The sequence below is a fragment of the Sorex araneus genome, chromosome 8 (genome assembly GCF_027595985.1).
Source record: "Sorex araneus isolate mSorAra2 chromosome 8, mSorAra2.pri, whole genome shotgun sequence".
Lineage (NCBI taxonomy): Eukaryota > Metazoa > Chordata > Mammalia > Eulipotyphla > Soricidae > Sorex > Sorex araneus.
In genome coordinates, this window is record NC_073309.1 from 53,391,462 (window position 1) to 53,406,703 (window position 15,242).

General features: G+C 61.5%; 2 protein-coding genes across 6 annotated transcripts in view; one reads left to right on the forward strand and one right to left on the reverse strand.

Annotated features, from left to right (window-relative positions):
• The window catches only part of SHANK1 (SH3 and multiple ankyrin repeat domains 1), a 48,044-nt gene extending 42,481 nt beyond the window's left edge, over nucleotides 1–5,563 (reverse strand). Inside the window, exons 1-6 of one of the 4 annotated variants that reach the window (XM_055145110.1) lie at nucleotides 5,368–5,539; nucleotides 2,989–3,289; nucleotides 2,564–2,767; nucleotides 2,101–2,172; nucleotides 745–853; nucleotides 513–664 (exon numbers count right to left, since the gene is read on the reverse strand). In XM_055145110.1, the coding sequence (XP_055001085.1) occupies nucleotides 513–664; nucleotides 745–853; nucleotides 2,101–2,172; nucleotides 2,564–2,767; nucleotides 2,989–3,246 (795 nt within the window). In that variant the 5' untranslated portion in view covers nucleotides 3,247–3,289; nucleotides 5,368–5,539. Of the gene's footprint in view, nucleotides 1–512; nucleotides 665–744; nucleotides 854–2,100; nucleotides 2,173–2,563; nucleotides 2,768–2,988; nucleotides 3,290–5,367 lie in introns of all 4 variants that reach the window. The other 3 variants (XM_055145108.1, XM_055145109.1, XM_055145111.1) reach the window with 3 other exon arrangements.
• On the forward strand, nucleotides 4,740–10,647 carry CLEC11A (C-type lectin domain containing 11A). 2 transcript variants are annotated; one of them, XM_055145112.1, is made up of 4 exons: nucleotides 4,740–5,016; nucleotides 9,039–9,222; nucleotides 9,403–9,594; nucleotides 10,069–10,647. In XM_055145112.1, the coding sequence occupies exons 1-4, from the start codon at nucleotides 4,789–4,791 to the stop codon at nucleotides 10,512–10,514; spliced, it is 1,050 nt and encodes a 349-aa protein (XP_055001087.1). In that variant the 5' UTR covers nucleotides 4,740–4,788; the 3' UTR covers nucleotides 10,515–10,647. The 2 variants fall into 2 exon arrangements, with proteins under 2 accessions (XP_055001087.1, XP_004619822.1); XM_004619765.2 differs by lacking the exon at nucleotides 4,740–5,016 and adding an exon at nucleotides 7,424–8,854 and having other exon boundaries at nucleotides 10,069–10,645.
• Nucleotides 10,648–15,242: the final 4,595 nt, after the last annotated feature.

The following is a 15,242-nucleotide window of genomic DNA, read 5'->3' on the forward strand; positions in this document are numbered from 1 at the left end:
AGACATTCTGATTTCTGGCAGTCCGTACGGTTCCTCTAGCACTGCTGCAGGGACTTATCCTGAGCACTGAGCCAGGAGTAAAGCCCAGAGCACCCTTAAGAATGGTGCAAAATGCAGCCAGCCCAGGTTCGATTCCCAGCATCCCATATGGTCCCCCAAGCACTGCCAGGAGTAATTCCTGAGTGCAGAGCCAGGAGTAACCCCTGAGCATCGCTGGGTGTGACCCAAAAAGAAAAAAAATGATGCAAAAGCTAAAGAACTGGGGTTTGAGGAAGAGCAGGTGGGAATGGAAGAGGTGTTTGAGCAGGAGAAAGGACCACTCTGCATGCATGGGGGGAGGCAGGGGATGTCCAGGAAGGGGCCACTCGGGGAGAAGAGAAGGAGGCGATGAGAGATGGGAGCATGAGGCCTGCACTGATTGGTCTTATCCCGCACAGGTACGAGGCCTAAGCACAGGTGTAGCCCAAACTTCCCAGGCAAAGAAAGAGAGAGACAGAGCGAGGGCACCTCACCGTGAGAGCCAGGCAGTGGCGGGCACACGCCGCCTTGTGCAGCGCTGTCATGCCATCCCGGGCTCGGAAATCGATGTGGGCCCCCCCCAGGCACAGGGTTCGAATCACCTCCACGGAGCCCTCGGTCTGCGCAGCCAGGGTCAGGGGGGTCTCTGTGGGGGGGGGGCGAGGGAATCAGTCACACATAGCCTCTGGGTCGCCGCTTTTAGCACCCCTCAAAGCCGCCTCCCACCTCCTGAATCCGAGTCATGATAGTTGGGGTCCAGCCCCTTGTCCAGCAGCCGGGCCACCTTGTCAGACGTGCCGAGTTGCACATACTCCAGGAACTTCTTCAAGCCAGTCTGAGCCAGGGGCCAGGGAGAGAAAGAGCTGGGTTAGGGAGTCGGCCGGGGGCAGCATCTCCTTCCCGCCCGCCTCCCTCTAAGGCAAGGACCGAACAGAGCTCCACCTGCTCCCCCTGAACGCTGGAGCCTCTCCTTCACACCGCCCCCACCCGAGTTCCAGGTGCACTTTTGTTTCTTTTGAAGCCACACTGTGGGTCTAAGGACTGATTCCTGGCTCTGTGCTCAGGGGTCACACTCCTGAAGGGGCATGGGGAGCACCCTATGGGGTGTTGGGGGATCACACTGGCTATGCCATGTGAGGCAAGCACCTCCCCCATACACTCATCTCTCCAGCCCACCAGGAAACATTCCTTGCCAAGACCATGTCCTTCGAGGGGTCAGGGGCAAGAGAGGTCGATACCCACATTTTTTTTTTTTTGGTTTTTGGGTCACACCCGGCGATGCCCAGGGGTTACTCCTGGCTCTTCACTCAGGAATTACCCCTGGCGGTGCTCAGGGGACCATATGGGATGCTGGGATTAGAACCCGGGTTGGCCGCATGCAAGGCAAACGCCCTACCGCTCCAGCCCCCCACATTTTTTTTTTGCTTTTTGGGGCACACCCGGAAATACACAGGGGTTACTCCTGGCTCTGCACTCAGGAATTACTTCTGATGGTACTCAGGGGACCATATGGGATGCTGGGATTCAAATCCGGGTTGGCTGGGTGCAAGGCAAATGCCCTACCCACTGTGCTATCGCTCCAGCCCCAATGCCCACATTTGTTGGCACTCAGCACTAGGCACATTCCCAGCTCCCAGGGGTCAGACACCTAAGCAAGGGGTGTGCCTGGAGGGATGGGATATTGGGGGCTGGAAAGAGAAGCCACAGGAGCCTGCAACAGAGGATGAAGCCAAACAGGGGTGGTCCCCCCTCAAGTGTCAGGAAGTTATTCAGATTTCCTCCGGCTCTGTGGGAACGCTCATCCCAGGAGAAAAAGGTGGGTGTTGGGGAGAGCCCTTAACACAGTGGTGTAGATCTAGATGGCAGAATTGGGCGGGGGGCAACTCAAAGTGATATTCACAGGCCCAGGATGGGGGCAACAGGGCTCTGAGTGGAAGTAGTGGCCCCAGAGAAGAGAAGGAAGAATAGAAGGAGCTGGAGTGGGGCTAGGGAGCAGAAAGGCAAGTCTACAGGGGGGCGTCAGGATGGGGCTCATTAAGGGGGCGGGGGCAGCACTGGGGGCACAGGCCCAGATTCTCTCACCTTGGTGTGTAACTTGGCCAGCTGCTTCTCATCCAGGTTGGTCTGTTTGTAAACGCGGGTCTTGTATCGGAACTGAGGCCAGGGTGGGGTGCAGAGAGACATGGGAGCTTGCGTCAGGGTGGGGGTGGGGATGTGGGCAGCCCGAGGGTGACATGGCCCTCAGAACTCATGTGTGGCTCAGGCTTGAGCAGACGCAGCCCTGGAGGCCTGGCCGGTGGGTAAAGGGAACTGGAGCTCCGGTGACACCGGGCAGAGGATGTTCTGGAACGGCCCCCCTTCCTGGGAACCGGTCCCCTTAGAAGCTGAGGGTGAGGAAGTGGCTCGCCCGAGGGCCCAATGCCCTGCAGTTTGGACTCTGAACGCTGGGGCCCCCGAGACCTGCCGAGCCCCTGTGGGGTTTCTGGCGTTAAAGTCAGAGGCTAGGAGGGTGCCCTCTCATCGCGGGGGCAGGTCGAGGCCTCACCTCCAGGTAGGGCACCCCCTTCTCGAAGGACTGGGGGTACTCCCGCAGCAGCCGCTCCTCCTCCAGGAAGTTGGCATCGCGGCCCGAGGTGGCCGGCTGGAACAGGCCGTAATTGAGCACGTCCTGCAGGCTCTCGCTCAGCGCGCACAGCACCTGCTGCTTGGCGGTCCAGATGGTGGCGTCGGGGTTGAAGCGCAGACATTTCTGCAGGGGGCGGGACAGGGCGGAGCCTGCGGCGGGGGTGGGGCGGGGCGGGGCCGGGCGCAGGCACCCGGGCAGGGGCCAGGCTGCCTCACTCCGGCGGGGCACCGCCCGGCCCCCCCCCCCCCCCTCTGCCCCAAGCGCTCCCACAGCCCGGGCGCCGCCGGACGCCCCGCGCGCTGCCCCCCCCCCCCCCCCCGCTCGCCCCGACTCAGTTTGCTCACTGTCTGGTGCAGGTCCGGGATGCCGATCCTGAAGACCATCATGCTGAAGTGGGCGTCGTCCGGGACAGACATGGACCGGCCTTGGAGGCCTCGGATGGAGGCCAGGCTAGTGGGTGCTCCGCTGTGGCCCCGGGCCCGGGTCCCTCGGGGGCCTCTTCCGGGCCCGTCTGGGGAGCTCTCGGATTCGGAGCCCCCCTCTGGACACTCGCTGATGCTGTGTGGGTCCTCGTCCTCGCTTGAGGCGGGGCTGTGGGTCATCGTGGGGCCACGGGGCGACGGGGGTCGGCAGCATCACAGGTGGCTGGAGGGGAGGGTAAGAGCGCAGTCACCCTCAGAGCTGGGGGTCCCCAGGCCTGGGGGCCCTCTCGGCACGCCCCACCACTATCAGGCCAGGAAGGAGGCTACAACCCTGTACACCCCTATTCCAGCCACGCTTCCCACCGGCCACCTTGCCTGCCCTTGGCCCTGTGCACAGCCCCCCGCCCCTCCTGCGCCCCACTTTACAGCTGACCCAGCGTGGTGGTGTCCCAGAAATCGCAGAATCACCGCGGGAGCTACTGGCCCACTTTGTCACAGAAAAGGTGCTAAAATTAGCCCAGGACAGACAGGTAGACAGAGGCACCCTTGCCCTCCTCGCCCCCACCTGGCCTCTGGCCCTGGGCCCCTCTCCATTCGCCTCCCAGGACAGGGGGTGGGTGCTGGGATGGAGTAAAGGGGGGCCGGAAGTGCCTAGAGTGTGGGGCGTGGGGAGCCAGAAGCACACGTGGGACGCTGACAAGTGCAGCAAGAGCAGGGACCCCAGCACGGAAATGGGGGCTTTGGGGCACAGCCTGCAAGGAGGTCCCCTGAGGATGCAAGAGGGGGCTACATCGTGCAAGCAGAGGGGGTGAGGCTGGGTGGGAGCACTGTCAGGATGCCAGCGGTGACCTGTGGGTGCAGTCGGAGGACTGGCACAGTGGGTGGGTGGGTGGGCACTGCCGGCTGCTCCTAGGCTCCAGCCGGGAGCCTGGGGTGCAGGGACGGAGGCCAAAAGTGGGGTGAGGGTCCTGGAAACCAGAATAGGTTTCCATTGGGTCACCCCTGGAACCCCCTCTCCTCAGGGCTTGCGTCCTGGCCTTATAAGGGTGGTCCAGAATGGGGTCCGCCTCCCTCCTCTCCCCCCACCGCCACCCCAGCACCGGAAACCAGAATGTCTGCTCGGTCCCTCCCTCCCCCCCACACCAGGCCCGGCTCCGGCACCGTTGCCATGGAGATGCGAAGCAGTGGAGGGTACCGCTGACTTTGGGGGAGCGGGGATGGGCTGGGGGCTGGGGGAGGGAAGGCAAAACGTGTGTGTTGGGTAGTGGGGGGCAGAGTTCCAAGGGCTGTAGGCTGTAGGTTCCTCCACCCTGCGTGGCCGCGGCTTCCAGAGCCCCCCTCTTTTCCCAGGTACCCCGCTGCGCCGCCCCTCGGGCTGCTGGCCCGGACCCTGGCTCCACTCCTGCCGCCCCCCGCCGTCAGACACTCCCCCTCGGCTGACCCCGGCTGACCCCCACCCTGCAGCGGGCATGGGGGGGGTGGGCAGGGGCGCGCGCACGAGCCCGCCGGCGCCCCCCACCCACGGCCCGGCCCCTCCCCCAGCCCCGAGGGAGGGAGCGGGCACACTCCGCCGGGGCGGCATGAATCAAGCGCTCGGCGGCTAAGAATAGCTGGCACGCAGCTGGTACCGAGACGGGCTGAGGAATCGGCGAGGGGGGAGAAGGGAGCGAGGGGGTGCCCTGGGCGGCGGCGGGGGGCCGGAGAGCCGGGCCGCGAGGATGAATGGAGGCGGGAGGGGGGGAGCCCCGCCGGAGCCGGGAACCGGGTGGGGGAGCCCGGGCCGGAGAGAGGGGGCGGGAGCGCCCAGAGAGCGGACTCGGGGGCGGGAGCCGAGGGGGCGCGCCGGCCGGTGCGGAGGGAGTGGGGCCCGGGCGGGGACGCGGGGCGCTCTCCAGGCAGGGGCGGATCGGCGGGGTCGGGCAGAGGGGCGCAGACCCGGGTCGGCTGGAGGTGGGCAGCGTGGTGACCTGGGGGAGGGGCGGGCTCTGGGCCCAGGTGAACCGCGGTGGGCGAGGCGGGGGAGTGGCCGGACCGGACCGCCGGGGAGGCGGGGACCGCGGCAGAGTCCGGGGGCCGGGCACGGGCTGGGGGCTCTGCCAGCGAGCACGGTGGGTGCAGCGCGGCCCCGGAGTATGCGGGGGGAGGTGGTCAAGGCGGAACCTAGTCGGGCATCGCCAGGGGCGACCCCCAGCCCCCACCCCCACTCCGCACCGCACACCCGCGCCCCGGGCCCGGCGCGCAGCCAAGGACGTCTCGGGCGCCCCCGCCCCCTCCCGCCGTCCGGCCCCGCCGCCCCCTTACCTGCCTGGCGGGGCTGCAGCGTCCGGGTCGGCGGCGCCCGCGGCCCCTCCCCCCTCCCCCCACCCCCCACCCCCCCGGACTCGGGGGACCTCAGGCCATGCCCCACCGCCCCGGAGGGCGAGCGGGCCCGGGGAGGGGGCGGGCGGGGGCCGGGGGCGGGCGGGGGGCCCGTGGACCTCACCCCCCCCGCGAGCCGGGCCTGCCCATCCGCAGAGCGCCCCCCCTGCCGCCGCCGCCGCCGCGCCCCTCCTGGCTCGCCCGCCCCCGGCCCGGTCCGGCCGGCTCCGGGCGCCGCGGCTCGGCCCGCGCCGCCGCCGCCTGGTGCCCAGGCCGCCGCCGCCCGCTCGCGCCGGCTCAGCCTCCCTGCTCGCTGCCCGGCGCTCGCCGTCTCTCCCTCACCCTCGCCGCGCCTCGCCCGCCCGCTCTCCCTCCGCCCTCTCCCCTCCCTCCGGGAGCCGGCAGAGGAGACATCGCCCCTCCCCGCGCCCCCAAACCTCGCCCATCCCCCCCGCCGGCTCCGCCCCCTCTCCGGCCCTCCGCCACCCGAGCCCCAAACCCGGGCTCCACCCCTGCCGGTCCCCCTACCCCAAGGACGGGGCCCCGCCCCCCAGGGTCCTCTTTACCCCCCACGCACACACAGCTCCGCGGGCTCCGCGCACAGTAGGACAAACTGCGCGCCAGAGACTCCGCAGACACACGGCCCTGTTCTCGGAGCACAGGTGCAGGCTGTCACCACCCCACCCCGGGGGGCACAAGCGCCTCCAAACCCGCATCCCTGAGCCCCCGGGTGGCCGCGCCCCTGCTCAGCCCCAGGGAAGTGTGTGTGTGTGGGAAGGGGGCAGATCCACCCTGGCTCCAGCTCAGGCTGCTCCCTCCACTAGACCCCTGCCTGGTGGTCCCAATAATTCTGGTGTGTGTGGGTGTGGGTGTCCTCTAGTTCTGCAAGAACTCATCAACTCCTCTCTCACCGCTGTGCACTGGAGATATTGCCCCCAACCCCATTTTGCACGAGAGGTCAGTCAGGTGCGCCATGACACACAGCTCTGGGAGTGGGGCACGCCAAGGATCAGGACCAGGCCCCGCCTGGGGCAGGCCCCCGTGGCCCTTGGTCACTGTTGGGTACACACGTGCACCCAGCTCTTTCTCAGCGCTCATCACCTGGGGCCAGAACACCCCACAGAGACAGAGACGGGCCCCAACACCCCCTAGCCTGCTCTCTGACACTCCTACCAGCTGCCCTGCACTCCAAGGCTACCTGTCAGTCTGGTCACCTTCACAGACATAAGGCAGCCCTGGGCAGCCCCTGGGAAGGAACTCCAGCTGGGGGCTCCTCCTCCTCTGAGTTGAAGCAGTTGCCGGCCACCTCAGGGAGGTCCCCACTAGATGCGCTAGCCCAGCAGCAGGACATGCCGTGTACCCCACATTCCAGTTTACAGGGCCATCCTGGAGCTGCCGGGGAGTGCCCCCCACCTTGGAATGGGCACCCAGGAGCCTGAACTCAGGGTGAGGGTGAGCGGGCCTGGCAAAGGGCGCCTTTCCCAAGGTCACACCACCCTTGCCCTTGCTGGCCATCACAGGAAACAGGATTGCTGGTTTCTGAGGGCCCTGCTGGGGCAGCCTGCAGCCTACAGCCAAAGCCTGGAGCCAGCAGCCTTGGCCAGGCCGCCCCACGCTGGCCCCTCGTGGAGCCTCGGTTCCTCCCTGAAGAGTGGGCCAGTGAGCCCTGGCGCCAGAGCCCCATGCTGCTCGCTGGCATCACCAGCCTGGCTGAGAGCACCCGGGGAAGCCCAGGCTGATTCATGGGCCTGGCAGAGGGTGGCCAATGGCTACCTTCACCCTATTGCTTCTCCCCCTACAGACCCCGCCCCCCACAACTCTGCGGGGCTGTCCCCTTACCACTTTATCCTCGGGGTGGGGACTCGGGGGGGGGGTTTGGCTAAGCTGAGATCCCCACAGGATCTCCCTGCACACCCCACAATTAGTGGATTAGTGGGCCAACATGATGGGTAAGGCAGGGAAGAGGCCAGCCCAGGGGGAAAGAGGCAGGGGAGTGGGGTGGGGGATAAAGGAACCTGGGGACGCCAGCCGTGAACTGGGACTGAAAGCCCAGCTGAGCTGGACAAAGCAAAGCCTTTTCAGGAGATGGAAAGAACTGAAAAGGCCTGAACTTCGCCTCCAGCAATAGAGAGAAGGCCAATGTGGGGACCAAGCCCCGGTGAGGAGAGTGGGGTAACCAGTCGGCAGCAGGCCAAGGATACTCCCCTCATCCTGTGCATCCTTGTCCCTCTGGGCAGGCCGCAGGGAGCTGAGCACGGGGCCTGGCTGCCCTTCTGCCCTGCTTCCCCCAGAGCGAAGAGCCCGGGTGCGTGCCGAGTGACATGGTCTGATTTACGGTTTTGGAAGCGTGGCGCTGTGGCTGCGGCAAGGCACGGGGAGTGGAGGGGTGCTGAGGAAGGAGAGGCGGCAGGGGTGAGACTGCTGCAGTGGTCAGGCAGGAGATGGGCACCTTTCCGAAGTTTCACACACACACACACACACACACACACACACACACACACACACACACACACTGCCCCCCTCCTTTCCAGCCACGGAGTGGGGTGGAGCAGTTCTACTAGCCGCCTGAATCCCCGATATGGCTTCGCCCAGGGTCAGGTCTTGGAGAAGCTTCTGGTCAAGTACAAATCCTGTAGCCCTGCCCCCCAGGCATTCCCCCATAGCGCAGGCAGCTTGAAGGGGCCAGGCATGGAAATGGGGTGTGGGTAGAAGGCGTCCTCTTGTCTGAGAATGGGGCCGCCTCCTCCGGGAGGGCGGGTGAGTGATGCCAGTCACAGGGTAATGACAACCTTAGCAAGACCCCTAAGGGATAGCTACGGGAGGAGAAGGAAATGGGGGGCATATACCAACACCCTCCCCAACAGGGGTCCTGGACAGAGACCCCAGGGACTCCCTGGGGAGCCCACTCCATCCTGTCCATGACTGTGGGTTCTTTGGGCCACTGGTGCAAGCAAATGCCAAACAGACAAATTTGAGCTCTGGAAAGTGGGAAAAGGAGGGGGTGTGGGGAGATGCAAGGCGGGATCCAGGCTCTGGAACGCTGGAGGTTTCCGGCCACAGAGGCAGGGCCTGGGGGAGCCAAGAGAGGCGGGAAGAGACTCAGCAGAGACCAGCCCAGGGACAGACAGAGGGGCAGTCAGGGAGCAGGGAGGGTCCAGAGACAAGCAGGGAACTGGAATCAGCCAGATCACCAGATCGGATGCACCCAGGCCAGGCCCTGGAAACGCCTCCCAACTCATAAACATCGCCTCCTGCAGCCCTGGGTTCTGCGACCCCTAGCCAGATGAACACAGCCCGGTTCCTCGCGACCCTGGTGTTCCCCCAGCTCTTGGGTTTCAGCTGGGTTGTCTGGGGAGTCCAGAGGGAGTGGGAGGGGGCCTGGGGTGGCGCCCAGGAGGAGGAGCAGGAGAGGGAAGCCCTGATGCTGAAGGTAAGTTGAGGCTGGGGCCGCATCCGGGAGGTGGGGAGAGAGTGGGCCACGGAGGGGGTGATCTGGGACCAGGGATACCACAAGGGGGGCTCAGAAAGCCAGCTGGCAGTGCCAGAGAGAGGGTCGGAAGTCTACAGCATCAGAAGGGGGTTCACAGGTTAGCCCTAAGCACCCCATCCCCCAGCACTTACAGGAGGCCCTTGGGCTGGCCATTGGAAAGGAGGAGGAAAATTCCCCAGGAACCTCAGAGAGCAAAGCGGCCTGGGAGAACCAGGACGGCCACGGAGAGCCTGAGGAGGATGCAGCTCCAACCTCTTCTTCCAGTCCCAGTCCCTCTCCCACCCCCGAGGACGCCATCACTTATATCCGTGAGTAATCCAGCCGCCGCCTCTCTCCAGGAGGCCCCCGCAGGCATTTCCTAAAAAGGAACAGTCATTTCACTGTCCAGGGCCCATGTCCTCGGTCTTGCCACCTTCTTACTTTCCAGGAGGCCCCCGGGTTCTCCCGTCCCCCCGCCCCGCCCCCTCAGGGTCTCTGTCTGCCCACAGTGGGGCGCTTGACCGGCCTAGACACAGGCCTGCACCAGCTGCACGTCCGTCTGCACACGTTGGACACTCGCATGGTCGAGCTGACCCGGGGGCTGCGGCAGCTGCGGGAGTCGGCGGGTGACATCCGCGACGCAGTACAAAGCCTGCAGGAGGCGCAGAGCCGCGCTGAGCGCGAACACGGCCGCCTGGAGGGTGAGTCGGTGGCCCGCAGGGCGGGGACCGGGCGGCGGTCCGCTATTCCCCGATTGGAGGGAAAGTGGGGGCCCAGGGAGAAATCTAAGGGGAGGCGTAGACCTTGGGCGTCCGAGGAAAGGAGCCGCGGGGAAATCTGGGGTGTACAGGAAGATGGGGAGGCGGGAGGGGAGCTGCGGGAAGCAGACGGCGGCTGTAGGAAGCGCGTTTGCCACCCGGCTGTCGGGGGGACCCCACGCGGGCTGCGGCACGCCCCTGCCATCTCACCACGCCTCCGGCGTCCCGGACTCCGCCTCCTGACTCCGGGCGGTTCTCATCCCGCCCCTTCCTGGCCCCGCGCAGCCCCGCCTCTCCCGCCCACGTGGCCTTGGCCACGCCCCACGCCGACCCGCCTCCTCGACGGCCTCGCCCTCTTCCCGGCCCCGCCCTCTCCGCCCCGCTCAGGCCCTGACCCCGCCTTTGCCCCACCCACAGGCTGCCTGAAGGGACTGCGCCTGGGTCACAAGTGTTTCTTGCTCTCGCGCGACTTCGAAGCGCAGGCGGCGGCGCAGGCGCGGTGCGTGGCGCGCGGCGGGAGTCTGGCGCAGCCTGCCGACCGCTCGCAGATGGAGGCGCTGGCCCGCTACCTGCGCGCGGCGCTCGCGCCCTACAACTGGCCGGTGTGGCTCGGCGTGCACGACCGGCGCGCCGAGGGCCTCTACCTCTTCGAGAACGGACAGCGTGTGTCCTTCTTCGCCTGGCATCGCGCGCAGCACCCCGAGTCCGACGCCGGGCCCAGCGCCACGCTGCACCCGCTCAGCCCCAACCAGCCCAACGGCGGCGAGCTGGAGAACTGCGTGGCGCAGGCCTCGGACGACGGCTCGTGGTGGGACCACGACTGCGATCGGCGCCTCTACTACGTCTGCGAGTTCCCCTTCTAGCCGCGCCCCCTCGCCCTGTCCTGTGCGGCCTGGAAACCCCCACCCCGGCCCCCCACCCCACCCCACCCCTTGCTTCCTTGCACCTAGCAAGGCTGATACCAATAAAAACCTTTGTGGAACCCGTCTTGAGCAGGAAGTGAGGGCCCTTTGGGGCCTTTTATCTGACCTGGTGGCAGGCCCCAAAGGGCAAAACCTGATCGTTGAAGGTTTCTTTGACGCACAGAATTGAGAATGAGAGACAAGTACTCGTGTAAACACGACTGTCTTGCTCCGGCACAGTTGTCGGTGTCCACCGTGAGCAAGCTGCCCCCATCCCAGATCTGAGATCTGGTAGACGCGTAGCTACCACAAGCTCTGCAGGAAAGACTGGGGGAGATTTGGTCAGTAGCTCAAGTCTATTTCACCAAACAGACTTTGGTTTCCGGCCGCACCCCCTGCTCACAGCGACCTGCTCTCCCCACCAGGGACAGAGGCCGCTGGAATACAAACTTGAGGACCTAGTCTAGAGACACTTTCCCAGCCCTCCTCTTCCTTCTCCACTCTGAGCCTCAATTTCCTGATTTGGATCCTGACTTGATGAACGTGGGCACAATAACCACCCCTAGGACGTCCAGCTCTTGGGGCGCCCTCATGGATCAGGAAAGAATTGGAAAATGGTCGTACATCGACCACAGACCAGTAGCCATTTCCCATTTCCCCCATTGTTCATTTATGGGCTGGACCTTCCTGACAAGCACTCTTGGGGGAGAAGGGGTCCTCAGGTGTGTCCCCCAAGCATCATACTCTTTTTTTTTTTTTTTTTTGCTTTTTGGGTCACACCCAGCGATGCTCAGGGGTTACTCCTGGCTTTGCACTCAGGAATTACTCCTGGCAGTGCTTGGGGGACCATATGGGATGCCGGGGATCGAACCCGGGTCGGCCGCGTGCAAGGCAAACGCCCTACCCGCTGTGCTATTGCTCCGGCCCCGCATCATACTCTTTACCCTGACGTGGAGCCCGGGATTAGGAATGAGTAGATGTTATCCAACTTGTCCTAGACAGTGGGAGAAACGAGTACCCCAGTTCTCTAGGATCCATCTCGGCTCCAGAACCCCACAGGAAGAATAGACTTGGGATTCAGGTGAAGTGGCCCCTCCCCCTCACTTCAAAAGACTTCAAGTAGTTGACAACTTGCTTAGGATTCTTCCTTCGACTCTGCTTATTTTTGGGGTGGAACAAGATGCCTTATCCCCAACTTTTCACTTTTTAATTTTTGGGGAGTCCATACTTAGCTGTTTCAGGCTCCGTGCTGGGAAGTGGCTCCTACTGTGTCTGGTCAGAGGACCATGTGATGCTCGGGATTAAATCCCATGACCAGTCCATGAACTCTTTCTCTCTGCCACGGACCTGCTGTTATGGCAGAGACCTGACACTGCTCAAATGGTGGGTCTAGAACATCACTGAAAGTGGCGGTCATGAAAAACTTGGCAACAAGAAAGCCAAAAATGAAGTCAAGATCAACCAGATCATGCCAGATTATGAGTCTGAATTATAGTCAGTTAGATCATGAATCGGGAGTGTTTCTTGGAGGGGTCCTCCCTCAACACACCTGACATAGTGGAGAGTTCTCAGGGGGATTTTTAAGTGGTTACCTGCCTGGATTCTGGGCCCAGATGATCCATGTCTTGACCCTACTTTACCTTCTGGGGAAATAAGAGTGAGATCCAGCACGCACCTGCCTGTCTGGGAGTGGCCGGCCCTGTCCCCTGCACCCCCTAGCACATGGGGGATCCTTTGCATCAAGGAAGGTGCCTTGTGGTGTGAGGCTGAAGTGGAACCATGACAGGCTCCACTTTAAGACTGAAACTCAGCAGGCCTAAGTCTTGGTTTCCCCCATCAGAAAGTTCCAACTTCTCAGAAAATAGTATCACCCTGGGCAGATAAATAGCCCTGTGGCAACAGCCTGTCGGAGTAGGGGCCATGGGCAGTGGCGCCCAGCCAAGCAGAGAGGACCTAGGGAGTGGAGTCACAGGATGGACAAGGACCAAGAATTGGAAAAATAATGTTGGTGACTTCGGAAACATAATGTTGGTCCTTGAAGTCACGGGACCTGACAGGAACCAGAATTGGAAACATATTGCCAGTTCCTACAAAAATGCTATTATATTACTAAACCCTATATAAACGCTTAGAATTCGGAGTTGGGGTCCTTGTAAGACTCCACTGTGTTGGATGAGGCTCAGACCCTAGCTGGAGCTAGCAATAAAGGGGCCCTGCATTTGCATCCTCGGTCTGGTCTGGTCAATGTGCCAGCAAAACTCCCCTCCCAGAAGTCTGTACCCTCTGGCTTCCCAAGTCAGACGCCTGTTTGGACCTCTTTCGGGCCGTCATTCTAAGTGGTATTGGCAGGTCAGTGTCTGGGCCCCACTGAAGTTCTGGGCCTGAAGTGGGGTGTGGAGGAAATTCACAGGGGCTATTTATGCACGGTGTCAGTTCAGCGCCAGCCCGCTAGGCTGAATCTGGAATAAGGTCCGTCCAGGGAACACCCTGATGCCTCCTCTGGGAAGCCCTCTCAGGCTTCTCAAAAGCCGAAATTTGCCAGTGCGCCCTTCCCAGCTCTCGGGTGAATACTTGCCTTTTGAGAGCTTGGAGTTGTGGACCAGAGAAGGCCTCAGCAACTGGGAGGGATGCAAGATCCCCGAGATGGGATGGTCTGAAAAAGGCCTACAGTGACCCAGCAGAAGGGCGCGTTCAGGCTTGCCATGAACTACAACTCCCAGGAGGCCAAGCGGCAAGACCCACCTACTCAAAACCACATTTCCCAGCAGCTACCGCAGGTGGTTCAGCCAGCCGCGGGGAACCCTGCCCACTCCCCTCCATGAGCCTCCATTTCCCAGCAAGCTCGAGCTCCACACCCTTCACGGTAACATCGGAGATCCGCATTCGCCAATGAGAGCACAGAGCTTTCAGTCTGGCTCCGAGGTCTTATGGGAAATGTAGTCCCATCTCGTGCCCAACGCATAAATCTCATTGTAGGTTATCCTCAGATTGTAACCCACATTCAATTTTTTCCAGCGAGGCTCTCAAAATACGGGTGATGGGGGTGGAGCTACTGGCACAGCGGGGAGGGCGCTTGCCTTAGATGCCGCCGACCCGTGTTCTGTCTCTGGTACCGCATGTGGTCCCCCGAGCCCTGCCAGGAATGACCCCCGAGTACAGGGCCAGGAGTAAGCCCTGAGCATCGCCGGGTGTGGCCCCCAAACCAACAAACCAACCAACAAACCAACCAACAAACCAACAAACAGAACATTCACGAGTGTAGGAGTATGATTACCATACAGGGGGTGCATCTCCATGACAGAATCATGACCTTTTTATTATTTATTTATTTATTTATTTATTTATTTATTTATTTATTTTTTGCGGGGGGGTCACACCGGCAATGCGCAGGAGTTACTCCTGGCTCTGCACTCAGGAATTACTCCTGGCAGTGCTGGGGGATAATATGAGATGTTGGGAATTGAACCTGGGTCAGCCGTGTGCAAGGCAAACGCCCTACCTGCTGTGCTATTCCTCCAGCCCAAATCATGACCTTTTTAAAAAATTATTTTTATTTTTGAGTTGCACCTGGCAGTGGTGAGGGTTGACTCCTGCCTTGTGCTCAGGAATCACTCCTGGCGGGGCTGCAGGACCATACGGGGTGCGGGGTATTGAACTTGCTTGTTCAGGGCAAACCCTCTACCTGCTGTACTATTTCTCCAGCCTCTCTCAATGATAATTTCTTCTTTTTCTTTTCCTTCTCTCTCTCTCTCTCTCTCTCTCTCTCTCTCTCTCTCTCTCTCTCTCTCCCCCCTTTTGTTCCCCCTGTGTGCCCCCTCTGCTTGCTCCTACCCCAGTCCTCACCTTCTCCAGCAGTGGCCAATGACAATTTTTTCTTTTTTTTTCCTAAGCAGGCTGCACTTATTTATTTATTTATTTTAGATCAATTAATATTTTATTTTATCTTTATTTTTTTAAATTTATTTATTTTTAATTAGAGAATCACCGTGAGGGTACAGTTACAGATTTATATACTTTTGTGCTTATACTTCCCTCATACAAAGTTCGGGAACCCATCCCTTCACCAGTGCCCATTCTCCACCACCCGTAAACCCAGCGTCCCTCCCACCCTCCCCAATCCCATCTCCCCCCCACCCCACCCTGCCACTGTGGCAGGGCATTCCCTTCTGTTCTCTCTCTCTATTTAGCTTCTACGGCCCCACAATAAAGATGTTGAGTGGCCACTGTGCTCAGTCTCTAGCTCTCATTCAGCCCGCAACTCCCTTCCCCCGCATGGCCTTCGACTACATTATAGTTGGTGATCGCTTCTCTGAGTTGCCCTTTCCCCAGAACGTGAGGCCAGCCTCGAAGCCATGGAGTCAACCTCCTGGTACTTATTTCTACAGTTCTTGGGTGTTAGTCTCCCACTCTGTTATTCTATATACCATAGATGAGTGCAATCTTCCTATATCTGTCTCTCTCTTTCTGACTCATTTCACTCAGCATGAAACTTTTCATGCCCATCCACTTAACTACAAAATTCTTGACCTCCTTTTTTCTAACAGCTGCATAGTATTCCATTGTATAGATGTACCAAAGTTTCCTCAACCAGTCATCCGTTCTGGGGCATTCGGGTTTTTTCCATATTCTGGCTATTGTAAACAGTGCTTCGATGAACATACATGTGCAGATGTCGTTTCGATTATACTT